Consider the following 23,720-nt stretch of genomic DNA (forward strand, 5'->3'; position numbering starts at 1 on the left):
TGATGGCCTGGTATGGCTCTCAATCAGGAACAGCTGTACATCGTTGTTGCTGATTGGGAGTCATACTTAGGTAGCCCTTTTTTCACCTGTCTTTTGTGGGAAGTTGTTTTTGCATAGCTGTGTGTGTGTGTGTGTGTGTGTGTGTGTGTGTGTGTGTGTGTGTGTGTGTGTGTGTGTGTGTGTGTGTGTGTGTGTGTGTGTGTGTGTGTGTGTGTGTGTGTGTGTGTGTGTGTGTGTGTGTGTGTGTGTAGCCTGCAATACTGTGCGTTTGTTCGTTTTCTTGTTTTGTTACGTGTCTCAATAAAAGTTTAAGATGAGCACTCAACCCGCTGCGCCTTGGTCTACTCCATACGACGCCTGTTACAGCCGCCCTATGGGACTACCGATCACGGCCGTTGTGATACAGCCCGGGATCGACCCAGGGTCTGTAGTGACGCCTCTAGTGCTGAGATGTAGTGCGTTAGACCGCTGAGCCACTTGGGAGCCCCAGTGTTTATCTTGTTAGTCTATCTGCATGTCTATCTTTTCTTCCTCTTGGCTAGTGGGGCACAGGCATAGCTCCTCAGAAAGAGAAGGGGATGTGGGAACATAAAGAGAGCACTGTGGAAGCAGACACACAGAAGATCCTGTGTGGTAGTCTGGAGGCTAGGGACAGAGCATCGATAGGGCTTTGTGTGTGTGTGTGTATTGGCCCTGGCTGTGAAGACAGGGTGCTGAAAGGAGGGTGTGAGAGCGAGGAGAGCTCAGTGGATAGGGATCTTATGATAGCTGCCCTGCTTTCCACAAGATCCCACTTCACTGGGCTTGGTATTTTCATCGCTTTGGGATTTTAGGAGGATTACAAATGTTTATCCAAATGTAGACATTACTAAACAATATCAAGAATGTTTACTTTTACACAGCTTCATGTTTCCAAAACAACAGACACATCCTAATCCCTGTCATATTTGATGTATGTAGAGAGAGCTGTGGTCCCACTAGAACCAGACAAGCCCTAACATTTAGGGGGTGTTTTGGGGGTTCAGGGCTTGAGGCTTTGTATTGAGGTACTCCAGCACAAACACCTGCAGGATCTTGTTGAGGTTCACGATGGTGGAGCGGTCCAGGTTCTGCTCGTTGTCATCAAATGTGTACCACACAGGGGAAGGGGGTGGGGATGAGATAGAGGATGTGCACACCTGAGATCAAACCACAATACAAAGTTCATTTGTACCCTACAGAACACATCCAAGCCGGTGTCAGACCCAGTGTGTTGTGTGTTAGTTTACCTCTGTTGAGGAATGGCATGTGGTCATCCTGCACCGGACCCACAGGCATACCAGGCCAGAAGTAATGTAATTTGGATGGTCCTTCAGCTGGCCAATGTGATGCAGACAGACAGACAGACAGACAGACAGACAGACAGACAGACAGACAGACAGGGGCTCCTAGAATGACAGACAGACAGACAGACAGACAGACAGACAGACAGAATGACAGATGGGCTCCTAGAATGACAGACAGACAGACAGACAGACAGACAGACAGACAGACAGACAGACAGACAGACAGACAGACAGACAGACAGACAGACAGACAGACAGACAGACAGACAGACAGACAGACAGACAGACAGACAGACAGACAGACAGACAGACAGACAGACAGACAGACAGACAGACAGACAGACAGACAGACAGACAGACAGACAGACAGACAGACAGACAGACAGACAGACAGACAGACAGACTGACAGACAGACAGAATGACAGAGATCAGAGTCTGTGAGCTCTCACCAATGTTCTGCATTCTGGTGAGCCACCGGGCAGTGTTGGGGAACTGGTTGCCAAAGCGAGGGCTAGGGCCTCCAATCAGGTCTAAGAGCACAAACAGGTCATGGGGGAGAGGGAAAACGAAGGGAAGAAGAGGAGGAGAGGAAGAAATAGAATCCCCTTAGGTCAGTGTGTGAGAGGCTCCACCAGCCAGGTCTCATGGGAAAGTAACTCTCCACAGCCTGGAGATAACTCCCTTAAAGCCCACTGCCTGGAAGCTTTGTGGTTAAGGATGACATCATGTGTTCTTCTGTGTGTTACATTAGCACCATGCCCAATGCATGGCTCCTCTCTAAAACACACACATACCTCACTGCAGGACTATGAGCCTCTCAGAGAGTCTCCTTTATCTCTCTTCCCTGACAGAAAAGGTGACAGGAAAGGTGCTCTACTTGTTTAAACAACAGTAGTACTATATCTCCATAGCTTGGATACAGCTCGGATACAGAATAACACATCTTACATTTATTTGAGATATTCTTATTGTAGATGACATGATGAATGTCCAAATATATCCCACTACTCACACCTCCTTAATGGTTGCTTGTCAAGGCTGTAAGATATGTTTATAAATCAAACAAGATTGCTGAGTCTTAAGATAGATTTTAAGATAGCCCATCCCTGCTGCACTGCAACAAGGTGAATCTTAGGTCCTGATAAGCACTGAATTGGCTGAATTTGTGCTTGGGTGTTTAAATATGTGCCTGTAATACCTGAAATACAATACAGCTCATTGGTGTCTGTGGCTGCAGGTGGGTGTGCTGTGTTCTCCATCTCCTGAGCTGGCGGGAGCCGTACAGGGAGTCTGTAGCGGTCCACTGGAACAGAGCCTCCTCACCATCAAAGAACAATAGCTGGAGAGACAGGTTGGGATTGGATTCCTGAGAGAGAATGAGAGAGTGAGAGAGAGAGTGAGACGGAGAGAAAAAGAAGGGGGGTGAAAAAGATAAAAGTACTACACACAGTACTTTGGGAACTAGTAGTGTGAACTTTTAACTTTGCTGCCACCTATTGGTTTAAACAAAACACTGCTATATGAAGAAATCGGTATTCATGGTGGCCTTTGGCACTATCTGCACAGTCAGAGAAACATGTCCCCTGGCCAGGCCATATGGCAGTCCCTGTCACTCGGGACCCATCCCCTCAGACTGTGACTGCTAAGTGAATTCCATCTCTTTTCTTTTCTCAACATCCTGCAATTCTTTGTTGATCTTGGCTACAGCTGTGTAAAAACTTTGAGTGGGTTTTACAAACTTTTCTGATTTAATATTGCTCAGAAAACTATTCTACATTATATAAATGATTGTACAGACTAAAGTGGACATATGAGAAAATTCTCAACCTTTCCCCACCTTTAGAGTCTTTAGCTCGTGGTCCAGAGCCTATACAAGCTCCAGCATCATGGCACAGGGCACAGCTGAGTCCGTGGCACCCAGGAACTGACGCCCATGCCACTGGGGAGGGTAGTACTTGGAGTCGTAGTGGCACGCCAGCACCAGACGGCGCTTGGCGGAGGGGTTGAGGGTAGCGATGATGTTGTTGAAAGTCATGGGACCGTAAGGGGTGAGTGACTCAAACGTGTCCTCCTTAACATCCCAGCCTGCCCTCAGAGAACCCAGAGTGCTCTTGATGTGCTATTGGGAGACACACGTTGCACAGTTAAATAGACAAAGCATTGGGAAACACTTACCAAACGTCATCCTGGTAACTGACTGAGAAGAACTGACTAAAACCCCTCTCCTACATTGATTGACTAGTCTAATCATCTCTATGACGTTATAAGTAGACCACACACAGCTGATTGTACATGCCATGGGGATACCGACCTGATGCACTGCCAGGCTACCTGCAGAGTTGGGGTACCGTGACACTAGCAGAGGCCTGAGGTCCCTCTGCCACATCTGGTTCAAGTCTGTGTGTGACAAGACCCTGGTGATGTCACTGGAGCTGAGGGTGCTGGGCTTGTGGCCAATCTAGGCAGAAAAGATGAGAGGAGACGAGAGGGACAAGATAAGACAAGAGAATCAGAATTATGACTGCTTCTCTGATATCCATGAGGATCAGCCTGTGGGTTTCCTTACCAGCTGTTATAGTTGAGAGAAGCCCTGGCAGAGACTCTGTCATTGAAAAAAGGCATCACAAATGCAATAAATCTCCTCATTAATCGTTGTTAATTCAACCAAGGAGTTCGATTAATTTAAACATTTGACGTTTTAGTAGACGCTTTTATCCGGAGCGACTTACAGGAGCAATTAAACCAGCAACCTTTCGGTTACTGGCCCAACGCTCTTAACCGCTAGGCTTCAACCTTTCACAAAGCTATCAATAAAGACATCCATGCAGGGAAAGTAATACCATTGCTAATCACTACCATCTTATTCCAGTATCTACAGTGTGTAGAAGGAAATATACAGTTTAGATACTGTGAAAGAACATTGTGCTACAGTTGCAATGTGCAGACCTTCAAAGAAGAAAAAGGGAAATCTCCTCTAGTGATACATTCAAATTGAGGAACAGGCAGGAAATACAGATGATGCACAGATCATCACGGTCTCTTAATACTGTAGCTTTGTGGGATATCTATCAGTACATGATGTACTGTAGGATTTCAAACTGTCAGTTAATTGGCCATTATGAATTGCTCCAATGTGTTATTTTGATGTCTGTTGTTTACAACACCTTGCTATATGATCATCTGTATATTCTGTCTGGCTGATGTGTATCATCAAGACAAGCTACACATCATCCGACAGGGTTACCCAATCATCAAATCAAAGACTACAGTTGGTCATGTATGGCTCAGTTGATAGAGCATGGCACTTGCAAAGCCAGGGTTATGAGTTTGTTTCCCACAGGGGACCAGTATGAAAGAGAAGGTATACACTCACTACTGTAAATGACTTCAATGTAAATATAGGAGATAATAAGGGAGAAAACAAACAGGTCCTGAATCTGTCTATAACAAACTCAGCTTAAATATCATTCTGGAAAAACACACATGGACATTAAATAGGGTATTGATGGTATTCCACTGACCCAGATCGTTTTCGTTTGGTCTCAAAGGTCACCTTCCTCTTGTGCAGTGATCATCTGTTGTCCTGGTAACCGGGACTGAGTGCCAGCACAGTGATAAAAAAGGTGGTGAATGAGAGAATAACATCACCCTTCCCTTGTAGCCTACACTGTGCTCTGAAGATCAGTAGCTCTCTATTGTTTCAGGGTATAATTGGCATGTGGTGATCTGGCTGAGGAGATGATTATGATTATTGTGTGGATTCTCTGGGACTTCATCCTGGAAGGAGCATGGTCTTTCTTCTCTCTCCATTCAGCAGCCTCCATTACATTTACATGTTAGTCATTTAGCAGACACTATTATCCAGAGCGACTTACAGGAGTAATTAGGGTTAAGTGCCTTGCTCAAGGGCACATCAACATATTTTTCATCTAGTCAGCTCAGGGATTCGAACCACCAACTTTTCGGTTACTGTCCCAACCTCTTAACCGCTAGGCTACCCGCTGCCTTTTACAGAAGGTAATAACACAGTGGGCTAATAACATAGTAACACATGGGCTATTAACCAATGCAATAGAGTAGTAAACTGGTTATGATCACAGAGATTTAAAACCAATACCGTAAGGATCTTGTATTAGAATATCTCTTTCCTAGATGAACGCTGCAGGGAATGGGCTCACACCATGGGTCACACATGAGGTTGGTGGCACCTTAATTGGGGAAGACCGTCTCATGGTAATGGCTGCAGGGGAATGGATTCTATGTGTTCGATGCTATTCCATTCGCTCCGTTTCAGACATTATTATGAGCCATCCTCCCCTCAGCAGCCTCCTGTGGTAAAAGGGGTTTGACTTAAGATCTATAAATATCAAGATCTGCAATTGGTGGATCAATGATGATGACTGTGCTGCCATAGCAACGAGACAAAGAGAAGAGAGGATGAACAACATGGAGCTGCATGGCCAAGCGCGTTGCGTCACAAAGGAATTACACAACATCTACACTCTTAGAAAATAAGGTGCTATCTAGAACCTAAAATGGTTATTCAGCTGTCTCCATAGGAGAACCCTTTGAATTACCTTTTTGGTTCCAGGTAGAACCCTTTTGGGTTCCATGATGAAACCTGCCACAGAGGGTTCTACATGGAACCCAAAAGGCTTCTACCTGAAACCCAAAAGGCCTCTACCTGGAACCAAAAAGGGTTATCCTATAGGGACAGCCAAAAAAACCTTTAGGAACCCATTTTTTCTAAGAGTGTATTGCAAGTGAACAGCTAATAAAATACAATTTGAGATCAGACTGTGCTTTATTGTTACTTTGCATGGATTATACTATTTTAGTAGCTAGGCTACAAACCCACTTTGAAAATAAATGGTTTGCAATATTATTCATTATAAATATGAAATGTCAATATGTGGAAAATATTCTAGATACTGCCTGTGTGTTTATCTCATTGCCCATCTATTCATTGCATTTTCCCCCTTGGGAATTTTTCCCAGGCAGCCCAGCAATCTTGTTACAATAGAAAAATAACATGTTTTATTAATTTAGGCTATAACAATCATACATGCAATAGAAAACGTAATCTAGAAAATGAAAACAGGTAACTTTTTTTAAAATAAAAGCAACAAGAACATGCTCACATAATCATTGAACAATATAATGTAGTGTTTTTATAGCCTACCTTCTCTTGTGTCCATGGGATCTGTGCCTTCTGTCCATTGATATTATCGACAAATGTTGCACAAATTCCTACAACATAAAACACATGCATAAACGGACTGGGGAGACGTTCAACCATCGCCGCGGTTTCTCTCACTGAACATTCCGAGGCGCTCCTCCGTGTAATCTTCAGTGCGTCATTGTTTTTATTTATTTATTTATCCCAAGGCGCCAGAGAGAGCAGAGGGTCTATTTATGAATTATTGGTTTGTAAAATTTTCCCTTTGGTTTAATGTTAGATTTTTTTTAATGAAGGCTTCAATTCAATTTATGATATTACTGATTATAACATTTGAACAAAGCTTGCATCCCTAAATGTATCTGCATTTTAGGTATGGCAATCATATAATAAAAGTAAACTAATGTCAGTAAAAATGTAAGTATATCCTTTCAAAGTGAATTCAAAACGTACATTTCCCATTTGTAAATGACCTAAGCGGCTTATAGACCTACTAGTAAAGTAATCAAACAGTGGGAACGAAGCTGCGCAGTGACAGCAGCGCTTGTAGTGCCTTGATCAACCCGCTACATTCAACGTGGCGCTGCAACGCACCTCCAACTGGCACGTGGTCTCATTACACTGGGCCTCTTCTGTAGACCAGGAAGTACCGAGTGCTACAAATCACCACAAACATCACTGAAACAGTAACAGCCAGCAACGTTGTGACAGTTTTCTATCGTATTGTAGCAATGGCGGAAGAGGTTTCCTGCTTGAAGGCACGGCTTATGGAGAAAGAAAAAGAGATAGTTGCATTGAAGAATAAACTGGCATTAGAAAAGGTAGGCCTATGACTCTCTTTAGCTTTTACATTGACTATCAGGAGGTAGCTGTAGCCTCGTGCTTGCAGTGGCTATTTAGCAGCAGCGCACGTTATAATAGCTATATGATTCAGAGTTTGAGCAGTGAGGAAGACCTCTTTAGTTTGAGTCAACAAGAGGAGATTTGGATGGATAGATTCGCGAGGCTAACTAGCTTACAAATCAATTGACTTTATATCCCTTGACATGTTATATTTGGTTATTGTCTAAAATAATGACAACAACTTTAACGTATTCTGAACCTCCACCCTTTCGCCACTGAAATCAGAACAGTTTGATAGATCTGCAGGAGAAAGTGACAACACTTCCACCTCTGAAACTCAAGGCAGCCTTGTCCAATGAAGACATCATGCGCTACAGCAGACAGCTTATACTGCCAGAGTTTGGTGTACAAGGTAATAATGGCAGCTTTCACCCAATCTTTGAGTAAAACACTGTTGAAAAACACTATTGAACCCATCATTTGATCTCTGCAGGTCAGCTAAACCTCTCCCAGACATCAGTGCTGGTTGTGGGGTGTGGAGGACTAGGCTGTCCCCTGGCACAGTATCTAGCTGCAGCAGGAATTGGTAGGTAAAAATGTGGGGAAAGAGAATTTCAGTAAGTTGTACCCTCAGTAATGGTCAATGATTCATATGCTGTACATCCAAATAGAAGAACAAGTCCCTTGAATCAATACAAATCAACAAAGCATTTGAGGATAGCATAACTTCACAAAGTATTAGGTAGGCCTACACATGTAATAGACCTGTGAACCTTTAGGGATATGCAATACTTATGTGTGTGTACACTGTTATAACATGTGTCCATCCCTCTATAACCCCAGGGCGTGTGGGTCTTCTGGACTATGACGAGGTGGAACTGAGTAACCTGCACAGACAGGTACTCCATGGAGAAGACAGCCAGGGCCAGGCCAAGGCCCAGTCTGCTGCCCATGCTGTCAGAAGGTACACGAGGCTACTGGGGCCTGCACAGGCTGATACATTTATTTATTTAATTTATTTATTTCACCTTTATTTAACCAGGTAGGCAAGTTGAGAACAAGTTCTCATTTACAATTGCGACCTGGCCAAGATAAAGCAAAGCAGTTCGACAACATACAAAAACACAGAGTTACACATGGAGTAAAACAACATACAATCAATGATGCAGTAGAAAAAATTAAAAATAAGACTATATACAATGTGAGCAAATTATGTGAGATAAAGGCAAAAAAATGCCATGGTGGCAAAGTAAATAAAGTATAGCAAGAAAAACACTGGAATGGTAGATTTGTAGTTTGAAGAAAGTTCAGAGATAAAATATAAATAATATGGTGCAAAGGAGCAAAATAAATAAAATAAATAAATACAGTAGGGGAAGAGGTAGTAGTTTGGGCTAAATTATAGATGGGCTATGTACAGGTGCAGTGATCTGTGAGCTGCTCTGACAGCTGGTGCTTAAAGCTAGTGAGGGAGATAAGTGTTTCCAGTTTCAGAGATTTTTGTAGTTCGTTCCAGTCATTGGCAGCAGAGAACTGGAAGGAGAGACGACCAAAGGAGGAGTTGGCTTTAGGGGTGACCAGAGAGATATACCTGCTGGAGCGCGTGCTACAGGTGGGTGCTGCTATGGTGAGCGGAGATAAGGGGGGACTTTACCTAGCAGGGTCTTGTAGATGACCTGGAGCCAATGTGTTTGGCGACGATTATGAAGCGAAGGCCAGCCAACGAGAGCGTACAGGTCGCAGTGGTGGGTAGTATATGGGGCTTTGGTGACAAAACGGATGGCACTGTGATAGACTGCATCCAGCTTGTTGAGTAGGGTATTGGAAGCTATTTTGTAAATGACATCGCCGAAGTCGAGGATTGGTAGGATGGTCAGTTTTACGAGGGTATGTTTGGCAGCATGAGTGAAGGATGCTTTGTTGCGAAATAGGAAGCCAATTCGAGATTTCACTTTGGATTGGAGATGATTGATGTGAGTCTGGAAGGAGAGTTTACAGTCTAACCAGACACCTAGGTATTTGTAGTTGTCCACAAATTCTAAGTTAGAACCGTCCAGAGAAGTGATGCTGGACAGGCGGGCAGGTGCAGGCAGCGATCGGTTGAAGAGCATGCATTTAGTTTTACTTGTGTTTAGGAGCAGTTGGAGACCACGGAAGGAGAGTTGAATGGCATTGAAGCTCGTCTGGAGGGTTGTTAACACAGTGTCCAAAGAAGGGCCAGAAGTGTACAGAATGGTGTCGTCTGCGTAGAGGTGGATGAGAGATTCACCAGCAGCAAGAGCGACATCATTTATGTATACAGAGAAAAGAGTTGGCCCAAGAATTGAACCCTGTGGTACCCCCATAGAGACTGCCAGAGGTCCAGACAGTAGGCCCTCCGATTTGACACACTGAACTCTGTCAGAGAAGTAGTTGGTGAACCAGGCGACGCAATCGTTTGAGAAACCAAGGCTACTGAGTCTGCCGATGAGGATGTGGTGATTAACAGAGTCAAAAGCTTTGGCCAGGTCAATGAATACGGCAGCACAGTATTGTTTCTTATCGATGGCGGTTACGATGTCGTTTAGGACCTTGAGCGTGGCTGAGGTGCACCCATGAACAGCTCTGAAACCAGATTGCATAGCGGAGAGGGTGCGGTGGGATTCGAATGGTCGGTAATCTGTTTGTTGACTTGGCTTTCGAAGACCTTAGAAAGGCAGGGTAGGATGGATATAGGTCTGTAGCAATTTGGGTCAAGAGTGTCACCTCCTTTGAAGAGGGGGATGTCAGCAGCTGCTTTCCAATCTATGGGAATCTCAGACGACACGAGAGGTTGAACAGGCTAGTAATAGGGGTTGCAATAATTTCGGCAGATAATTTTAGAAAGAAAGGGTCCAGATTGTCAAGCCCAGCTGATTTGTAGGGGTCCAGAATTTGCAGCTCTTTCAGAACATCAGCTGAATGGATTTGGGAGAAGGAGAAATGGGGGAGGCTTGGGCGAGTAGCTGTGGGGGGTGCAGTGCTGTTGAATGCAGTAGGGGTAGTTAGGTGGAAAGCATGGCCAGCCGTAGAAAAATGCTTGTTGAAATTCTCAATTATAGTGGGCTTATCGGTGGTGACAGTTTCCTATCCTCAGTGCAGTGGGCAGTTGGGAGGAGGTGTTCTTATTCTCTATGGACTTTACAATGTCCCAGAACTTTTTAGAGTTGGAGTTGCACGAAGCGAATTTCTGTTTGAAAAAGCTAGGATGGACTGTAATCATGTCAGTCACTGGCATGTAGGCCTACCATAAGTTGGTGCATTCACTGCCATCTCACTACATTGTCACAGGTTGTATTACACTGTTGTTTTGACTGTCCACGAATACTCAACTATCTTTCCCAGTTTATTTATTTTCGAAAGCACTTATTGTGGTCTTTCACTCACTGATGCTGCAGTACTGTGATGAACCTCCACAGCATAGCTATAGCCACTTGGTGGTGCCATTTACTCAAACAGCAATAGCTTGCTTTCAGATAACTCTATAGCTATAGTCACCACTCTTATTTGTTAGTGTACATACAGTACATTAATGGCATTGCAATTGAATGTTAAATTCCTGCTCCTGTCTCCTTTTCACCTCATTTAACTCCTGATTTACTTAACAAAAGGCACATCTCAATAGGTGATCCAGATGCCTCATGACATTGCAGAAGTGGGGGTATTTATACTTTGGAGAAAAAAAAATTCAACAGGAAAAGTAAAACAAATCACTGGAGGGCGTCTAAGGTTTTGTCATTCAGAGGAAAAGAGAATTGGCGAGCCTATATTTTGTGCAGTAGTTCTTGCTCTCCAAAATGAGTATCAGGGGTTGAATGTGAATGGCCTTGTCTGTCCTTTTTATGTGTGTACAGGTTGAACTCCACAGTAGAATGCATTCCCTACCACCTCCAGCTGTCTCCAGAGAATGCCTTACAGCTCATCCAACAGTATCCTCCGTATCAGCCTTGTGCCTTCTATTATCTTCCAGGGGGTAAAGAATAGGTTTTACTGTTTGTCATACAGGATTTCCATGTCATCAAATCCAAGAGTCAAACATTTACCATAACACTGACTTTTTGAGGGAAGAAAATCACTGCATTTTTACTCCTTGACATTATCCACCTCATGTACGACATTGTGGCTGACTGTTCAGACAACGTTCCCACTCGGTATCTGGTGAATGATGCCTGTGTCCTCAGTGGCAAGCCCCTAGTATCTGCCAGTGCCCTGAGAATGGAGGGCCAGGTAAGGATCTAGTTACATTTTAGTCCCCACATCCTAACTGGATTTACATCGATGACTGACTAGTAAATGGAATATGTTTATTGGTTCTCCTTTGTGCATAGTAAACCCCTCTTGTCTGGTCCAGTGTGGCTCAGTTGGTAGAGCATGGTGTTTGCAATGCCAGGGTTGTGGGTTCGATTCCCACGGGGGACCAGTACGGAGAAGAAGAAAAAATGTGTGAAATCTATGCATTCACTACTGTAAGTCGCTCTGGATAAGAGCGTCTGCTAACTGACTAAAATGTAAATGTGTCTAGCTGACAGTGTATAACTACCGTGGAGGCCCCTGCTACAGGTGCCTGTACCCGAAGCCTCCACCCCCAGAGATGGTGACCAACTGCTCTGACGGAGGGATCCTAGGAGTAGGTGAGTCCTCTTCTAATCTGTGTCTTCACTGTTAGGTAGAGAGAGGAATTGATTGTTGATGTTTCACTCTTTTTTTTCTCAGTGCCAGGGATCATGGGATGCTTCCAAGCGTTGGAGGTCCTGAAGATCGCCTCAGGACAGGGCTGTATCCTTCCCAGTGAAAGCTCCCTGAGTCACTCCACTGCCCCACTGCTTAGCTACTGTACAATGAAACAACACTTTCTGCTTAGTCATGGTGCTGACTGGATGAAGCACGGGAAGGAAGGAGTGTTTTTCTTCATGCCCATCTGATAACGCTTGACTAAAAGAGAGGAAATTCTGTAACATTTCTGGACCTTTTGAGGTCTGTTTCTGAATATACTTTACTAATTTCCTTGACCGAGTGTGACAGCTTCCTGTGGTCAACAGCTGTTGATGTTTGACGCCCAGGATGCCAAGTTCCGGTCCATCAGGCTGCGGTCCAAGCAGGCCAGCTGTGCTGTGTGTGGAGAGAACCCCACTGTCACACACCTTGTGGACTATGAGAAGTTCTGTGGGTCTGCTGCCACAGATAAGGTCAGGGGTCACTGAGAAGAGGGCCAAGTGGGCAAACATCTTGCATATTGAGTTGCAATTTAATACAGTTCAAGGGGTGAGGTTACCATTTTAAAGTAAGAGGAGGTGTCATGTCCCAATCTAAAATGACCAGAGTGAGTGTCATCACTACACCTTTGACGGCTTAGAACTACACGTAGCACATGGAATGTTGTGCCAGGAAAATGTGTTAATTATCCATCATTTAGATAAATAGCAGAGATATGCACTGTATGTCAAAAGGAGTTTTCCGTACTTAGCTCAACTAAAAAAATATATTTTCCATCAATTATAGGACAATTTTAGTTTCAATGTTTGCTTTGAATATTTACCTAATATTTTCTGGGTTTTCTTTCAGTGTCGAAGACTAAGCCTTCTCTCCAAAGACCAGAGGGTAACAGTGCAGGTAGAGTATAGTTGATTACTTTCTGTTTTATAATTATGATTACACTTGATTTTCTGTGATTCGTGTGCATTCATAAACCCAGATTAAATCTAAAAGCTGACCCAACCCTAAATGGGAAATGACTAAAACTGGACTGTACGTTTTCTACGGAAAACTGACAGAAATGGTGGTGGTTTAGGAGTTGTTTGGGTTTCTGCTAAATTACAGTTTTCAAAAGAATTGAGCCATTAAGATGAAGATCATGATTGATTGGCCTAAAATAGAGATTATTTAAGGCATGGAGTCAGAAACAGTTTTATTTCCTATAATTGAAATAATGTGAAAAAACTTACTCCACCCAACTCCACTCAAAGAAGGCAGCCAGTTGTGCCATGCATATGGTGATTAGCCTAAGCAACTCAACCAGTCTTTGTGCCATCTTTGTGTCATCTCACAAAATACCAGCAACTTTAATTCACATGTGGCAGACCTTTTAAACACTACACTGTCTAACAAAGTGAGTGTTGTAGGTGACCACTGACAACCATTGAAATTTCTCCTTTCTATTGCCAGGAGTATAAATCTATAGTGGACAACACAGCTGCTCATCTCCTGCTGGATGTTCGCCCTCTAGTGGAGGTGGATATATGTCACCTGCCCACCTCCCTCAGTATCCTTATGCTGGCTGAATGCCCTCCTCTCATTGTACTCCTCTAGCTATATAGTTACCATTTGTAAGATATGGAGTTAGTGAGGAGGATATAGATACTGCTGTTAATGATGTCAGTCATCCCTGTGCTTTCATAAGTGTTCTGAGCTGCGTTAAGTAATGTTTCATTTCCTTATATCATTGCTAGACATTCCTCTATCCAGTTTAGAGGACAGGAAAAGCGAACATATCCGAGTGCTGAAGGAGAGAATTGGCAGAGTGAAAGAGCAGATGTCGAATGAATCCCAGGTCCCAGGTAATATGACTGAGAATAGGTCTTCATCTAGCTACACAGGTCAGTAGCTAGCTAGGTGTATGGAGCAGCCCCATATTCACTGAACAAAAGAGTGGTAATTTGAGTGCTAATTAAGTCTGTGTAGCCTTGTCCTGTGAGAGTATTCACCTATTTTGGACAGCCAATGATGGGAGGTGGAGTTGCTAGGTAATTATTTTTCCAACACAAAAATATACTGTCATCGTGAACAGCTGGCTTCTTTTTTTTTTATTGAATACTCATCATGGTCTTTTTTTCTGCAGAGTGTATTTCCAGCAAGCCTGTTTATATGTTGTTATTAATGAACTATTTGAATTGGTAATTCTGGGAATGACCGTGTAAACAGTAAACACAGACCTTTAGTTGAACTAGTACACCTGACACCCTTAAGTTTCAAATTGATTCACGTTTCATATGTCCATAACACATCCAATAGTGAATTACAATACCATCCCATAACTCTGCTTCTAGCTGAGCATCAAACAAGGAATATTTCTTGCCCATTTTATATATTCAACTCACCTAGTCTCACGTAGTCAACCAGATGTGGTAATCCTGTGAGATGCCAGGAAATTGAAGCTACTCATCAATTTGATCTGTTTGTGTTTCCATACTGCAGTATATGTGATCTGTAAGCTGGGTAATGACTCCCAGAAGGCAGTTCAGGTCTTGGAGAAGATGTCAGGCTCTGAAGTGGACTTTGTCACTGTTAAAGACATCTGTGGAGGGCTGATGGCCTGGGCCCAGAAGATAGACCCCTCTTTCCCACAGTATTGACTCAATGTCACAGGTTCTGCGCTGTGGATTCATGACTTTGTTAATAAACATGTTCATAAATGTGTCATCATAGCGACAATTTTTCTACCTTAACTTGTTTTATGTATGCTGGTTGCATTGGACATGGCAAATATGACTGACAGATTAAATTGCAGTTACATCTTAAAGGTGTATATATATATAACCTTGTTCCAGATTGTATCATTTTTATAACCCCAATTCATTGTGAAGGGGATGCAGGGTAATATGTGTGTGTGCGTATATATATATTTATGTGTTACTTCATTATGAATTTTTAGTTATTCAGGAACATTGATAAAAGTTAACGAATGTGTTATTGTAAAGTTATTACACATCTATACATTCATAATGTGTTGCCAGTTCCATATTTGGATATGAAACAATAAGTGGCTGATGCATGTCACCATCCTCTCCAAAACAATATTAGAAGCAACACTGCGACAGTGTAAAGAATGTTAACATGTTTCTCCTTTGTCGGCAACTTATTTTCAGAACTGAACCAATCGAGGTCGTGTAACTAGTTTTTTTCCTGCATCAGCCCGAATAACGGAAAGGCTGTAGATGAAAGAGGCATGCGCAATGTAAAGTGAACATTTTAGAGAAGCCATTGCATTTGTGAGGTTGTAGTTTGAATATTTCTCTTCACCGATGGAAACCCAATAAAGCAAATATGTGATCGAACTCCAAGCCCCAGGAACCTTTCTCCTGTTTTTTTCTGTCAGAATAGGGGGAGAAGTCACAGCTGGGACGATAATAAAATGCACATGAATTTACTATCTGACAACAACGAATAGACTACAAGAGAAAGTTTCAAAAAGCGGAGAACTCGGTAATGTGAGTCTTAGCGCGCGTTTAAACATTTGCACAAATGCATGTGGTTACATTGTTGCGCATTTGTATGATTTAGCGATAAGGCAAATTGAATCTTCGTTTTCTTCGATTGTTGGGAGTTTTTGGAGAAGTTTTTACTGTCCACTGTCCATGGATCCAATGCTGCCTTATTCAGAAGGTGAAGGTAATGTAGGTCTATGTTATTTTAGACGTGTATATACGATTGGAATAGTTAATTCATAGTGAATAATATTTCAAGAAGCTTTCACTGCAAAACCAGGTGTTGTATAACTTGTTTGGTTGGCATTCGTGGACACGTAGTTTTCTGCCAGCAGTTCAATCGAAAGCGGGAGGATGTTGAGAAGCCTTGATTCCAGATGTTGGTTCTGCATGAGAATAGATAACTAGATAACATGCCCTAATGTATGGTTCTAAAACGTGATGCATTGTTTGTACTTGCGCACCTACATTTTAAGTGTTGCTAACAATATAATCGAAGTTTAAAATTAGGTCTACAATTATTCAATTTGTTTATTGTATGCAAACCTTAGCCTTACCATGTTTATTTCCCGTAAATTGCAGCTCGTATTGTTATTGCATAGCCTTCTCAGCTTTGACGTCATGATTTCTTTTGCTGAATTTGTTCAGTTAGGTTGAATAATGTAAAATTACGACTTTTATAGCCTACTTCCATTTCCACAAACCCAAACACATTATATTCTACCATCATTACATTTACTGCATCTGTTTTGTGACAGGTTTTCTGTGGTCAGGGCGGATTTCTGACTCCAGTACTGTGAGGGGACACCATTCAAGAACATGACGTTTGGAATGGTGACCGCCTCTTGCAGTGAGCGTTGGGGAATCGATCTACCACGTCCGGAGCATCCACAGTGCATACTGCACACATCTCTAGCCTTGAAGAGTGAGCGGAGGCCATTTGGTGCAATCAATAGGCTTTGTCCATGAATTGATTGCCAGGTATCTGTCTGAGAAGTCAATGGGGAGGAAAGTTTGACTATTGCTGTTGACTAACACTGCTCATGATACTTTGAAGACCTTGCATTTCATGTCTCCTAGAATGAGTATTGAGTGTTTCTTCAAGGTGTCTGTGCTTAGTGTTTCAGTGGTGCCTCATTTAACAAGGCATCACTGACAGTTCCATTACTTTACATTTTGCGTCATCTCTGCCATTGGAAGAAACCCAATGTCTGCCTGCAGCAGCTCAACTCCTCCGTCCGTTCCTAAAGCCTACCTCCACTCACAACTCCCAGTCCTGCCTCCGACTCCCTCACCATCGCCAAGCCCCCCAGCACCCCTCTACAGCCGCCTGTCCAACGGGAGTCACAGAAGTCACACTCACAGCGCTCCCAGCCCCACCAACTCCCGCAGCTCTTTCCATGGAGTGTCCTTCCTCCTCCAGATTGGCCTGACCAGAGAGATGGTGAACCTGGAGAACCATGACCTGTCGCTGTCTGCTGTCAAAGACCTGGTCTGCTCTATAGTCGACCAAAAGGTAATTACACATCCCTTCCTTGTTATAACACTTGACCTACTGCAGCTAATGCATAATGACAGAGTGAAAAATGGTTGACTTATACAAATATTTATAGAATGAAATGCAATCGATAGGCCTGAGCAAGAGAAAGCAAATTCACTGTAAATCCTAAAATCTTAGTTGTCTTTTTGTGGTTCAATTTCAAGTTTCTAGAAAGTTTGGAAAGTCTTCCATCAAGAATACTGCTAAGTAAATCAGGGGCATATTTCCTTAACACTGCTCTTTGGAATGTTGTTCTGTATTCTTTGCTGTGGTTGCAAGTTGAAAGAACACAGTTTAAATGAACAGTGAGACAGTTATATTGCAGACAGTGTTGCCCTGAAATGCATAGCATCTGTGGTTTGCCATTTCTCTGCCATACTCCTCTGTTTACGCTTTGTTTTTGTGAAGCAGACATCTGTGTCTCGTGCACAGAGTGAGTTTTATGCACCGCAGCAGCACGCTCGGCAGCAGTGAAGCCTCTCCGGTTGGCGTGCACGATCTAGTAGCATCAGCTATTTACATTGTGGTGTACTCTCACTGGCGACACTAACACTGAACCACTCAGTGGTTTATTCCTCTCAAAGCCATCCGTGATGTAATGTTCAAGCCAGTTTATTTTCCATGACAATGGTGGCTCTTGGTAATGACTTTGGGTTATGGCCCCTGCATAAGACAAGTCTTTGAACATATAGGCTGTATCAACAAACAGTGGATGCCCATGTACCACTGGCTAGAAAGAGGCAAAAGCAAATTTGGAAAATGGAACCAAAGGTAGTTTGCTGATTCCATTTGTTTGGAGTGGCCTTGGCTCAGAATACAGATTTCAGATTCACATTCAGATGTTCCTATCCAACTGATAGCATACATTAGACTGCTTATTAGATCATGATATATATATATATATATATATATATATATATATATATATATATTTATATATACACTGCTCAAAAAAATAAAGGGACCACTTAAACAACACAATGTAACTTCAAGTCAATCACACTTCTGTGAAATCAAACTGTCCACTTAGGAAGCAACACTGATTGACAATAAATTTCACATGCTGTTGTGCAAATGGAATAGACAACAGGTGGAAATTATAGGCAATTAGCAAGACACCCCCAATAAAGGAGTGGTTCTGCAGGTGGGGACCACAGACCACTTCTCAGTTCCTATGCTTCCTGGCTGATGTTTTGGTCACTTTTGAATGCTGGCGGTGCTTTCACTCTAGTGGTAGCATGAGACGGAGTCTACAACCCACACAAGTGGCTCAGGTAGTGCAGCTCATCCAGGATGGCACATCAATGCGAGCTATGGCAAGAAGGTTTGCTGTGTCTGTCAGCGTAGTGTCCAGAGCATGGAGGCGCTACCAGGAGACAGGCCAGTACATCAGGAGACGTGGAGGAGGCCGTAGGAGGGCAACAACCCAGCAGCAGGACCTCTACCTCCGCCTTTGTGCAAGGAGGAGCAGGAGAAGCACTGCCAGAGCCCTGCAAAATGACCTCCAGCAGGCCACAAATGTGCATGTGTCTGCTCAAACGGTCAGAAACAGACTCCATGAGGGTGGTATGAGTGCCCAACGTCCACAGGTGGGGGTTGTGCTTACAGCCCAACACCGTGCAGGACGTTTGGCATTTGCCAGAGAACACCAAGATTGGCAAATTCGCCACTGGCGCCCTGTGCTCTTCACAGATGAAAGCAGGTTCACACTGAGCATGTGACAGACGTGACAGAGTCTGGAGACGCCGTGGAGAACGTTCTGCTGCCTGCAACATCCTCCAGCATGACCGGTTTGGCGGTGGGTCAGTCATGGTGTGGGGTGGCATTTCTTTGGGGGGCCGCACAGCCCTCCATGTGCTCGCCAGAGGTAGCCTGACTGCCATTAGGTACCCGAGATGAGATCCTCAGACCCCTTGTGAGACCATATGCTGGTGCAGTTGGCCCTGGGTTCCTCCTAATGCAAGTCAATGCTAGACCTCATGTGGCTGGAGTGTGTCAGCAGTTCCTGCAAGAGGAAGGCATTGATGCTATGGACTGGCCCGCCCGTTCCCCAGACCTGAATCCAATTGAGCACATCTGGGACATCATGTCTCGCTCCATCCACCAACGCCACATTGCACCACAGACTGTCCAGGAGTTGGCGGATGCTTTAGTCCAGGTCTGGGAGGAGATCCCTCAGGAGACCATCCGCCACCTCATCAGGAGCATGCCCAGGCGTTGTAGGGAGGTCATACAGGCACGTGGAGGCCACACACACTACTGAGCCTCATTTTGATTTGTTTTAAGGACATTACATCAAAGTTGGATCAGCCTGTAGTGTGGTTTTCCACTTTAATTTTGAGTGTGACTCCAAATCCAGACCTCCATGGGTTGATAAATTGGATTTCCATTGATTATTTTTGTGTGTTTTTGTTGTCAGCACATTCAACTATGTAAAGAAAAAAGTATTTAATAAGATTATTTCTTTCATTCAGATCTAGGATGTGTTGTTTAAGTGTTCCCTTTATTTTGTTATAAAATGATTTGCATTTTAGTGAGGGAAATAAGTATTTGACCCCTCTGCAAAACATTACTTAGTACTTGGTGGCAAAACCCTTGTTGGCAATCACAGAGGTCAGATGTTTCTTGTAGTTGGCCACCAGGTTTGCACACATCTCAGGAGGGATTTTGTCCCACTCCTCTTTGCAGATCTTCTCCAAGTCATTAAGGTTTCGAGGCTGACGTTTGGCAACTCGAACCTTCAGCTCCCTCCACAGATTTTCTATGGGATTAAGGTCTGGAGACTGGCTAGGCCACTCCAGGACCTTAATGTGCTTCTTCTTGAGCCACTCCTTTCTTGCCTAGGCCGTGTGCTTTGGGTCATTGTCATGCTGGAATACCCATCCACAACCCATTTTCAATGCCCTGGCTGAGGGAAGGAGGTTCTCACCCAAGATTTTACGGTACATGGCCCCATCCATCGTCCCTTTGATGCGGGGAAGTTGTCCCGTCCCCTTAGCAGAAAAACACCCCCAAAGCATAATGTTTCCACCTCCATGTTTGACGGTGGAGATGGTGTTCTTGGGGTCATAGGCAGCATTCCTCCTCCTCCAAACACGGCGAGTTGAGTTGATGTCAAAGAGCTCCATTTTGGTCTCATCTGACCACAACACGTTAACCAGTTGTCCTCTGAGTCATTCAGATGTTCATTGGCAAACTTCAGACGGGCATGTATATGTATTCTTTAGCAGGGGGACCTTGCGGGCGCTGCAGGATTTCAGTCCTTCACGGTGTAGTGTGTTACCAATTGTTTTCTTGGTGACAATGGTCCCAGCTGCCTTGAGATCATTGACAAGATCCTCCCGTGTAGTTCTGGGCTGATTCCTCACTGTTCTCATGATCATTGCAACTCCACGAGGTGAGGTCTTGCATGGAGCCCCAGGCCGAGGGATATTGACAGTTCTTTTGTGTTTCTTCCATTTGCGAATAATCGCACCAAATGTTGTCACCTTCTCACCAAGCTGCTTGGCGATGGTCTTGTAGCCCATTCCAGCCTTGTGTAGGTCTACAATCTTGTCCTTGACATCCTTGGAGAGCTCTTTGGTCTTGGCCATGGTGGAGAGTTTGGAATCTGATTTATTGATTGCTTCTGTAGACTGGTGTATTTTTTACAGGTAACAAGCTGTGGTTAGGAGCACTCCCTTTAAAAGTGTGCTCCTAATCTCAGCTCGTTACCTGTATAAAAGACACCTGGGAGCCAGAAATCTTTCTGATTGAGAAGGGGTCAAATACTTATTTCCCTCATTAAAATGCTAATCAATTTATAACATTTGACATGCGTTTTTCTAGATATTTTTGTTGTTATTCTGTCTCTCACTGTTCAAATAAACCTACCATTAAAATTATAGACTGATCCTTTCTTTGTCAGTGGGCAAACGTACAAAATCAGCAGGGGATCAAATACTTTTTTCCCCCACTGTATATTTATATATTACTGTACCAGTCAAAAATTTGGACACCTACTCATTCCAGGGTTTTTCTTTAGTTTGACTATTTTCTACATTGTAGAATAATAGTGAAGATTATCAAAACTATGAAATAGTAACCAAAAAAGTGTTAAACAAATTAAAATATATGTTATATTTGAGATTCTTCAAATAGACCCCCTTTGCCTTGATGACAGCTTTGCACTCTCTTGACATTCTTTCAACCAGCTTCATCAGGTAGTCACCTGGAATGAATTTAAATTAACAAGTGCGCCTTATTAAAAGTTAATTTGTGGAATTTCTTTCCTTCTTAATGCGTTTGAGCCAGTCAGTTGTGTTGTGACAAGGTAGGGAGGTATACAGAAGATAGCCCTATTTGGTAAAAGACCAACTCCATATTATGGTAAGAACAGCTCAAATAAGCAAAGAGAAACGGCAGTCCATTATACTTTAAGACATGAAGGTCAGTCAATACGGAACATTTCAAGAACTTTTAAAGTTTCTTCAAGTGCAGTCGCAAAACCATCAAGCGCTATGATGAAACTGGCTCTCATGAGGACCGGCACAGGAAAGGAAGACCCAGAGTTACCTCTGCTGCAGAGGGTAAGTTCATTAGATTTCCCAGCCTCAGAAATTGCAGCCCAAATAAATGCTTCATAGAGTTCAAGTAACATACACATCTCAACATCAACTGTTCAGAGGAGACTGCATGAGAAACCACTACTAAAGGTGCTTTGCTGGTGACACTGTCAGTGATTTATTTAAAATTCAAGGCACACTTAACCAGCATGGCTACCACAGCATTCTGCAGCGATAGACCATCCCATCTGGTATGCGCTTAGTGGGACTATCATTTGTTTTTCAACAGGACAATGACCTAACACAACTCCAGGCTTTGTAAGGGCTATTTGACCCTTACAAAGAAGGAGAGTGATGGAGTGCTGCATCAGATGACCTGCCTCTACAATCACCCGAGCTCAACCCAATTGAGATGGTTTTGATGAGTTGGACGACAGAGTGATTGAAAAGCAGCCAACAAGTGCCTAGTATATGTGGGAACTCCTTCAAGACTGTTGGAAAAGCATTCCAGGTGAAGCAAGTTGAGAAAATGCCAGGAGTGTGCAAAGCTGTCAAGGCAAAGGGTGGCTACTTTGAAGAATCTCAAATATAACATTTATTTAGATTTATTTAACACTTTTTTGGTTAGTACATGATTTCATATGTGTTATTTCATAGTTTTGATGTCTTCACTATTATTCTACAATGTGGAAAATAGTAAAAATAAAGAAAAACCTTTGAATAAGTTGGTGTCTCCAAACTTTTGACTGGTACTGTAATATATATTTTTCATGTACTTTTTTCATGTAATTTTACCAGGTAAGTTGAATGAGGACACATTCTCATTTACAGCAACGACCTGGGGAATAGTTAGAGTGGATGGTTAGTCAGCTTATAAAACATACAGTTTGTTCTAAGGTTATGTATAGCTTCCCTGTGGCTCAGTTGGTAGAGCATGGTGTGTGCAACGCCAGGGTTGTGGGTTCGATTCCCACGGGGGGCTAGTACAAAAAAAAAAAGAAATGCATGAAATGTATGCATTCACTACTGTAAGTTGCTCTGGATAAGAACATCTGCCAAATGACAAAAATGTATGGTATAAGTCTTACTCACTCTTGATATTTGTTACTCAATGACATTTTGTGCTTTTCTCTCTCCATTTTGTGTGTTTGGATTCCTATCTGATGGATCTGGTGTAGGCCCTACTGTTCTTATATGTGGATGTTCTTATCACAGACACCCGTGTTAATGAAATGGCATTCACACATTCACCTATTGTATTATCGTCTTACACCCATAATGAAGATTACTCTATTTGTGTCTGTAGTTAATCGGAGACTAAGTGAGTGAGAGATGAGATTATAGAACTCATTCCATCAGGTCTAATGGGTAGAGAAAATGGAGGGGTGGAGTCACAGGGATCAGGTGTTTTGGAGAAATGGGGTCATGAGGGTTGTAGTTAGAAAGAGGAGGTAAAACGTGATATTTTTCTCTGTGCTTCCTGGCTGCCCACACAGTCACATTTATAGATACTTTGTTCATTTCACACCTCCCCTTACTCATCACCTCTAGAATGCAAATACTCTGTAATCTCTTCCTCTCCAGAGATTCATTGTTCTCAGAAAATGGAGCAGCTTTGAGCTACAGATGTAGGATCTTCATTTGATCACTCTGTTACAGAAGAATATTCCTGCAATGCGGGAAATGCAAAACTTGTAGTGTATTTGAGGTTTAAAACGGCTTCTGAAGCTTGTAATTTCCACATTGAAATTTCAGACTTGATTTTCCCTTATGAAAAATGTATCAACTGCTGCAGAAATTTCAGTTTAATTGTAATTCACATAATAATTCACATTTCCTTTTCCCGCTGTTGCAAACTGGCTCAAATTAAGATCCTACATCTGCATTGAGCTGACACGTCCCATTCAGTACACCTGAGCTAGCTGGTCATCGCTATCTTATTCTTATCCGTATTTTTTTTAAACTGCATTGTTGGTTAGGGGCTCGTAAGTAAGCATTCACGGTAAGGTCTACACCTGTTGTATTCGGCGCATGTGGCTAATACAATTTGATTTGATAAAAGGAACATA

At 43.1% G+C, this 23,720-nt stretch overlaps 2 protein-coding genes and 1 pseudogene across 4 annotated transcripts in view; 2 read left to right on the top strand and 1 right to left on the bottom strand.

The window, feature by feature from the left end:
- Nucleotides 1–371: 371 nt before the first annotated feature.
- On the bottom strand, nucleotides 372–6,625 carry LOC106570893 (glutaminyl-peptide cyclotransferase-like; annotated as a pseudogene).
- A 482-nt stretch (nucleotides 6,626–7,107) lies between these two features.
- On the top strand, nucleotides 7,108–15,433 carry mocs3 (molybdenum cofactor synthesis 3). Its single transcript, XM_014152847.2, has 13 exons — nucleotides 7,108–7,326; nucleotides 7,634–7,760; nucleotides 7,842–7,934; nucleotides 8,192–8,312; nucleotides 11,221–11,295; nucleotides 11,476–11,593; nucleotides 11,889–11,997; nucleotides 12,080–12,142; nucleotides 12,389–12,552; nucleotides 12,929–12,976; nucleotides 13,529–13,625; nucleotides 13,813–13,920; nucleotides 14,558–15,433. The coding sequence occupies exons 1-13, from the start codon at nucleotides 7,237–7,239 to the stop codon at nucleotides 14,713–14,715; spliced, it is 1,371 nt and encodes a 456-aa protein (XP_014008322.2). The 5' UTR covers nucleotides 7,108–7,236; the 3' UTR covers nucleotides 14,716–15,433.
- Nucleotides 15,434–15,448: 15 nt separating this feature from the next.
- LOC106575860 (serine/threonine-protein kinase D3) overlaps nucleotides 15,449–23,720 on the top strand; it is a 69,722-nt gene continuing 61,450 nt past the window's right edge. The window contains exons 1-2 of one of the 3 annotated variants that reach the window (XM_014152601.2): nucleotides 15,449–15,751; nucleotides 16,326–17,083. In XM_014152601.2, coding sequence (XP_014008076.1) covers nucleotides 16,775–17,083 — 309 coding nt within the window. In that variant the 5' untranslated portion in view covers nucleotides 15,449–15,751; nucleotides 16,326–16,774. The remainder of the gene's footprint in view (nucleotides 15,752–16,325; nucleotides 17,084–23,720) is intronic. The other 2 variants (XM_014152681.2, XM_045715011.1) reach the window with 2 other exon arrangements.

Source organism: Salmo salar, chromosome ssa01 (genome assembly GCF_905237065.1).
Source record: "Salmo salar chromosome ssa01, Ssal_v3.1, whole genome shotgun sequence".
Lineage (NCBI taxonomy): Eukaryota > Metazoa > Chordata > Actinopteri > Salmoniformes > Salmonidae > Salmo > Salmo salar.

Bases quoted from the DNA above. Each gene is read 5' to 3' on its own strand.
- mocs3 (XM_014152847.2), top strand. From the start codon at position 7,237: ATGGCGGAAGAGGTTTCCTGCTTGAAGGCACGGCTTATGGAGAAAGAA. The intron at 7,761-7,841 runs GTAATAATGGCA...TGATCTCTGCAG, and splicing joins GCCAGAGTTTGGTGTACAAG to GTCAGCTAAACCTCTCCCAG. The intron at 12,143-12,388 runs GTATCCTTCCCA...CGAGTGTGACAG, and splicing joins GATCGCCTCAGGACAGGGCT to CTTCCTGTGGTCAACAGCTG.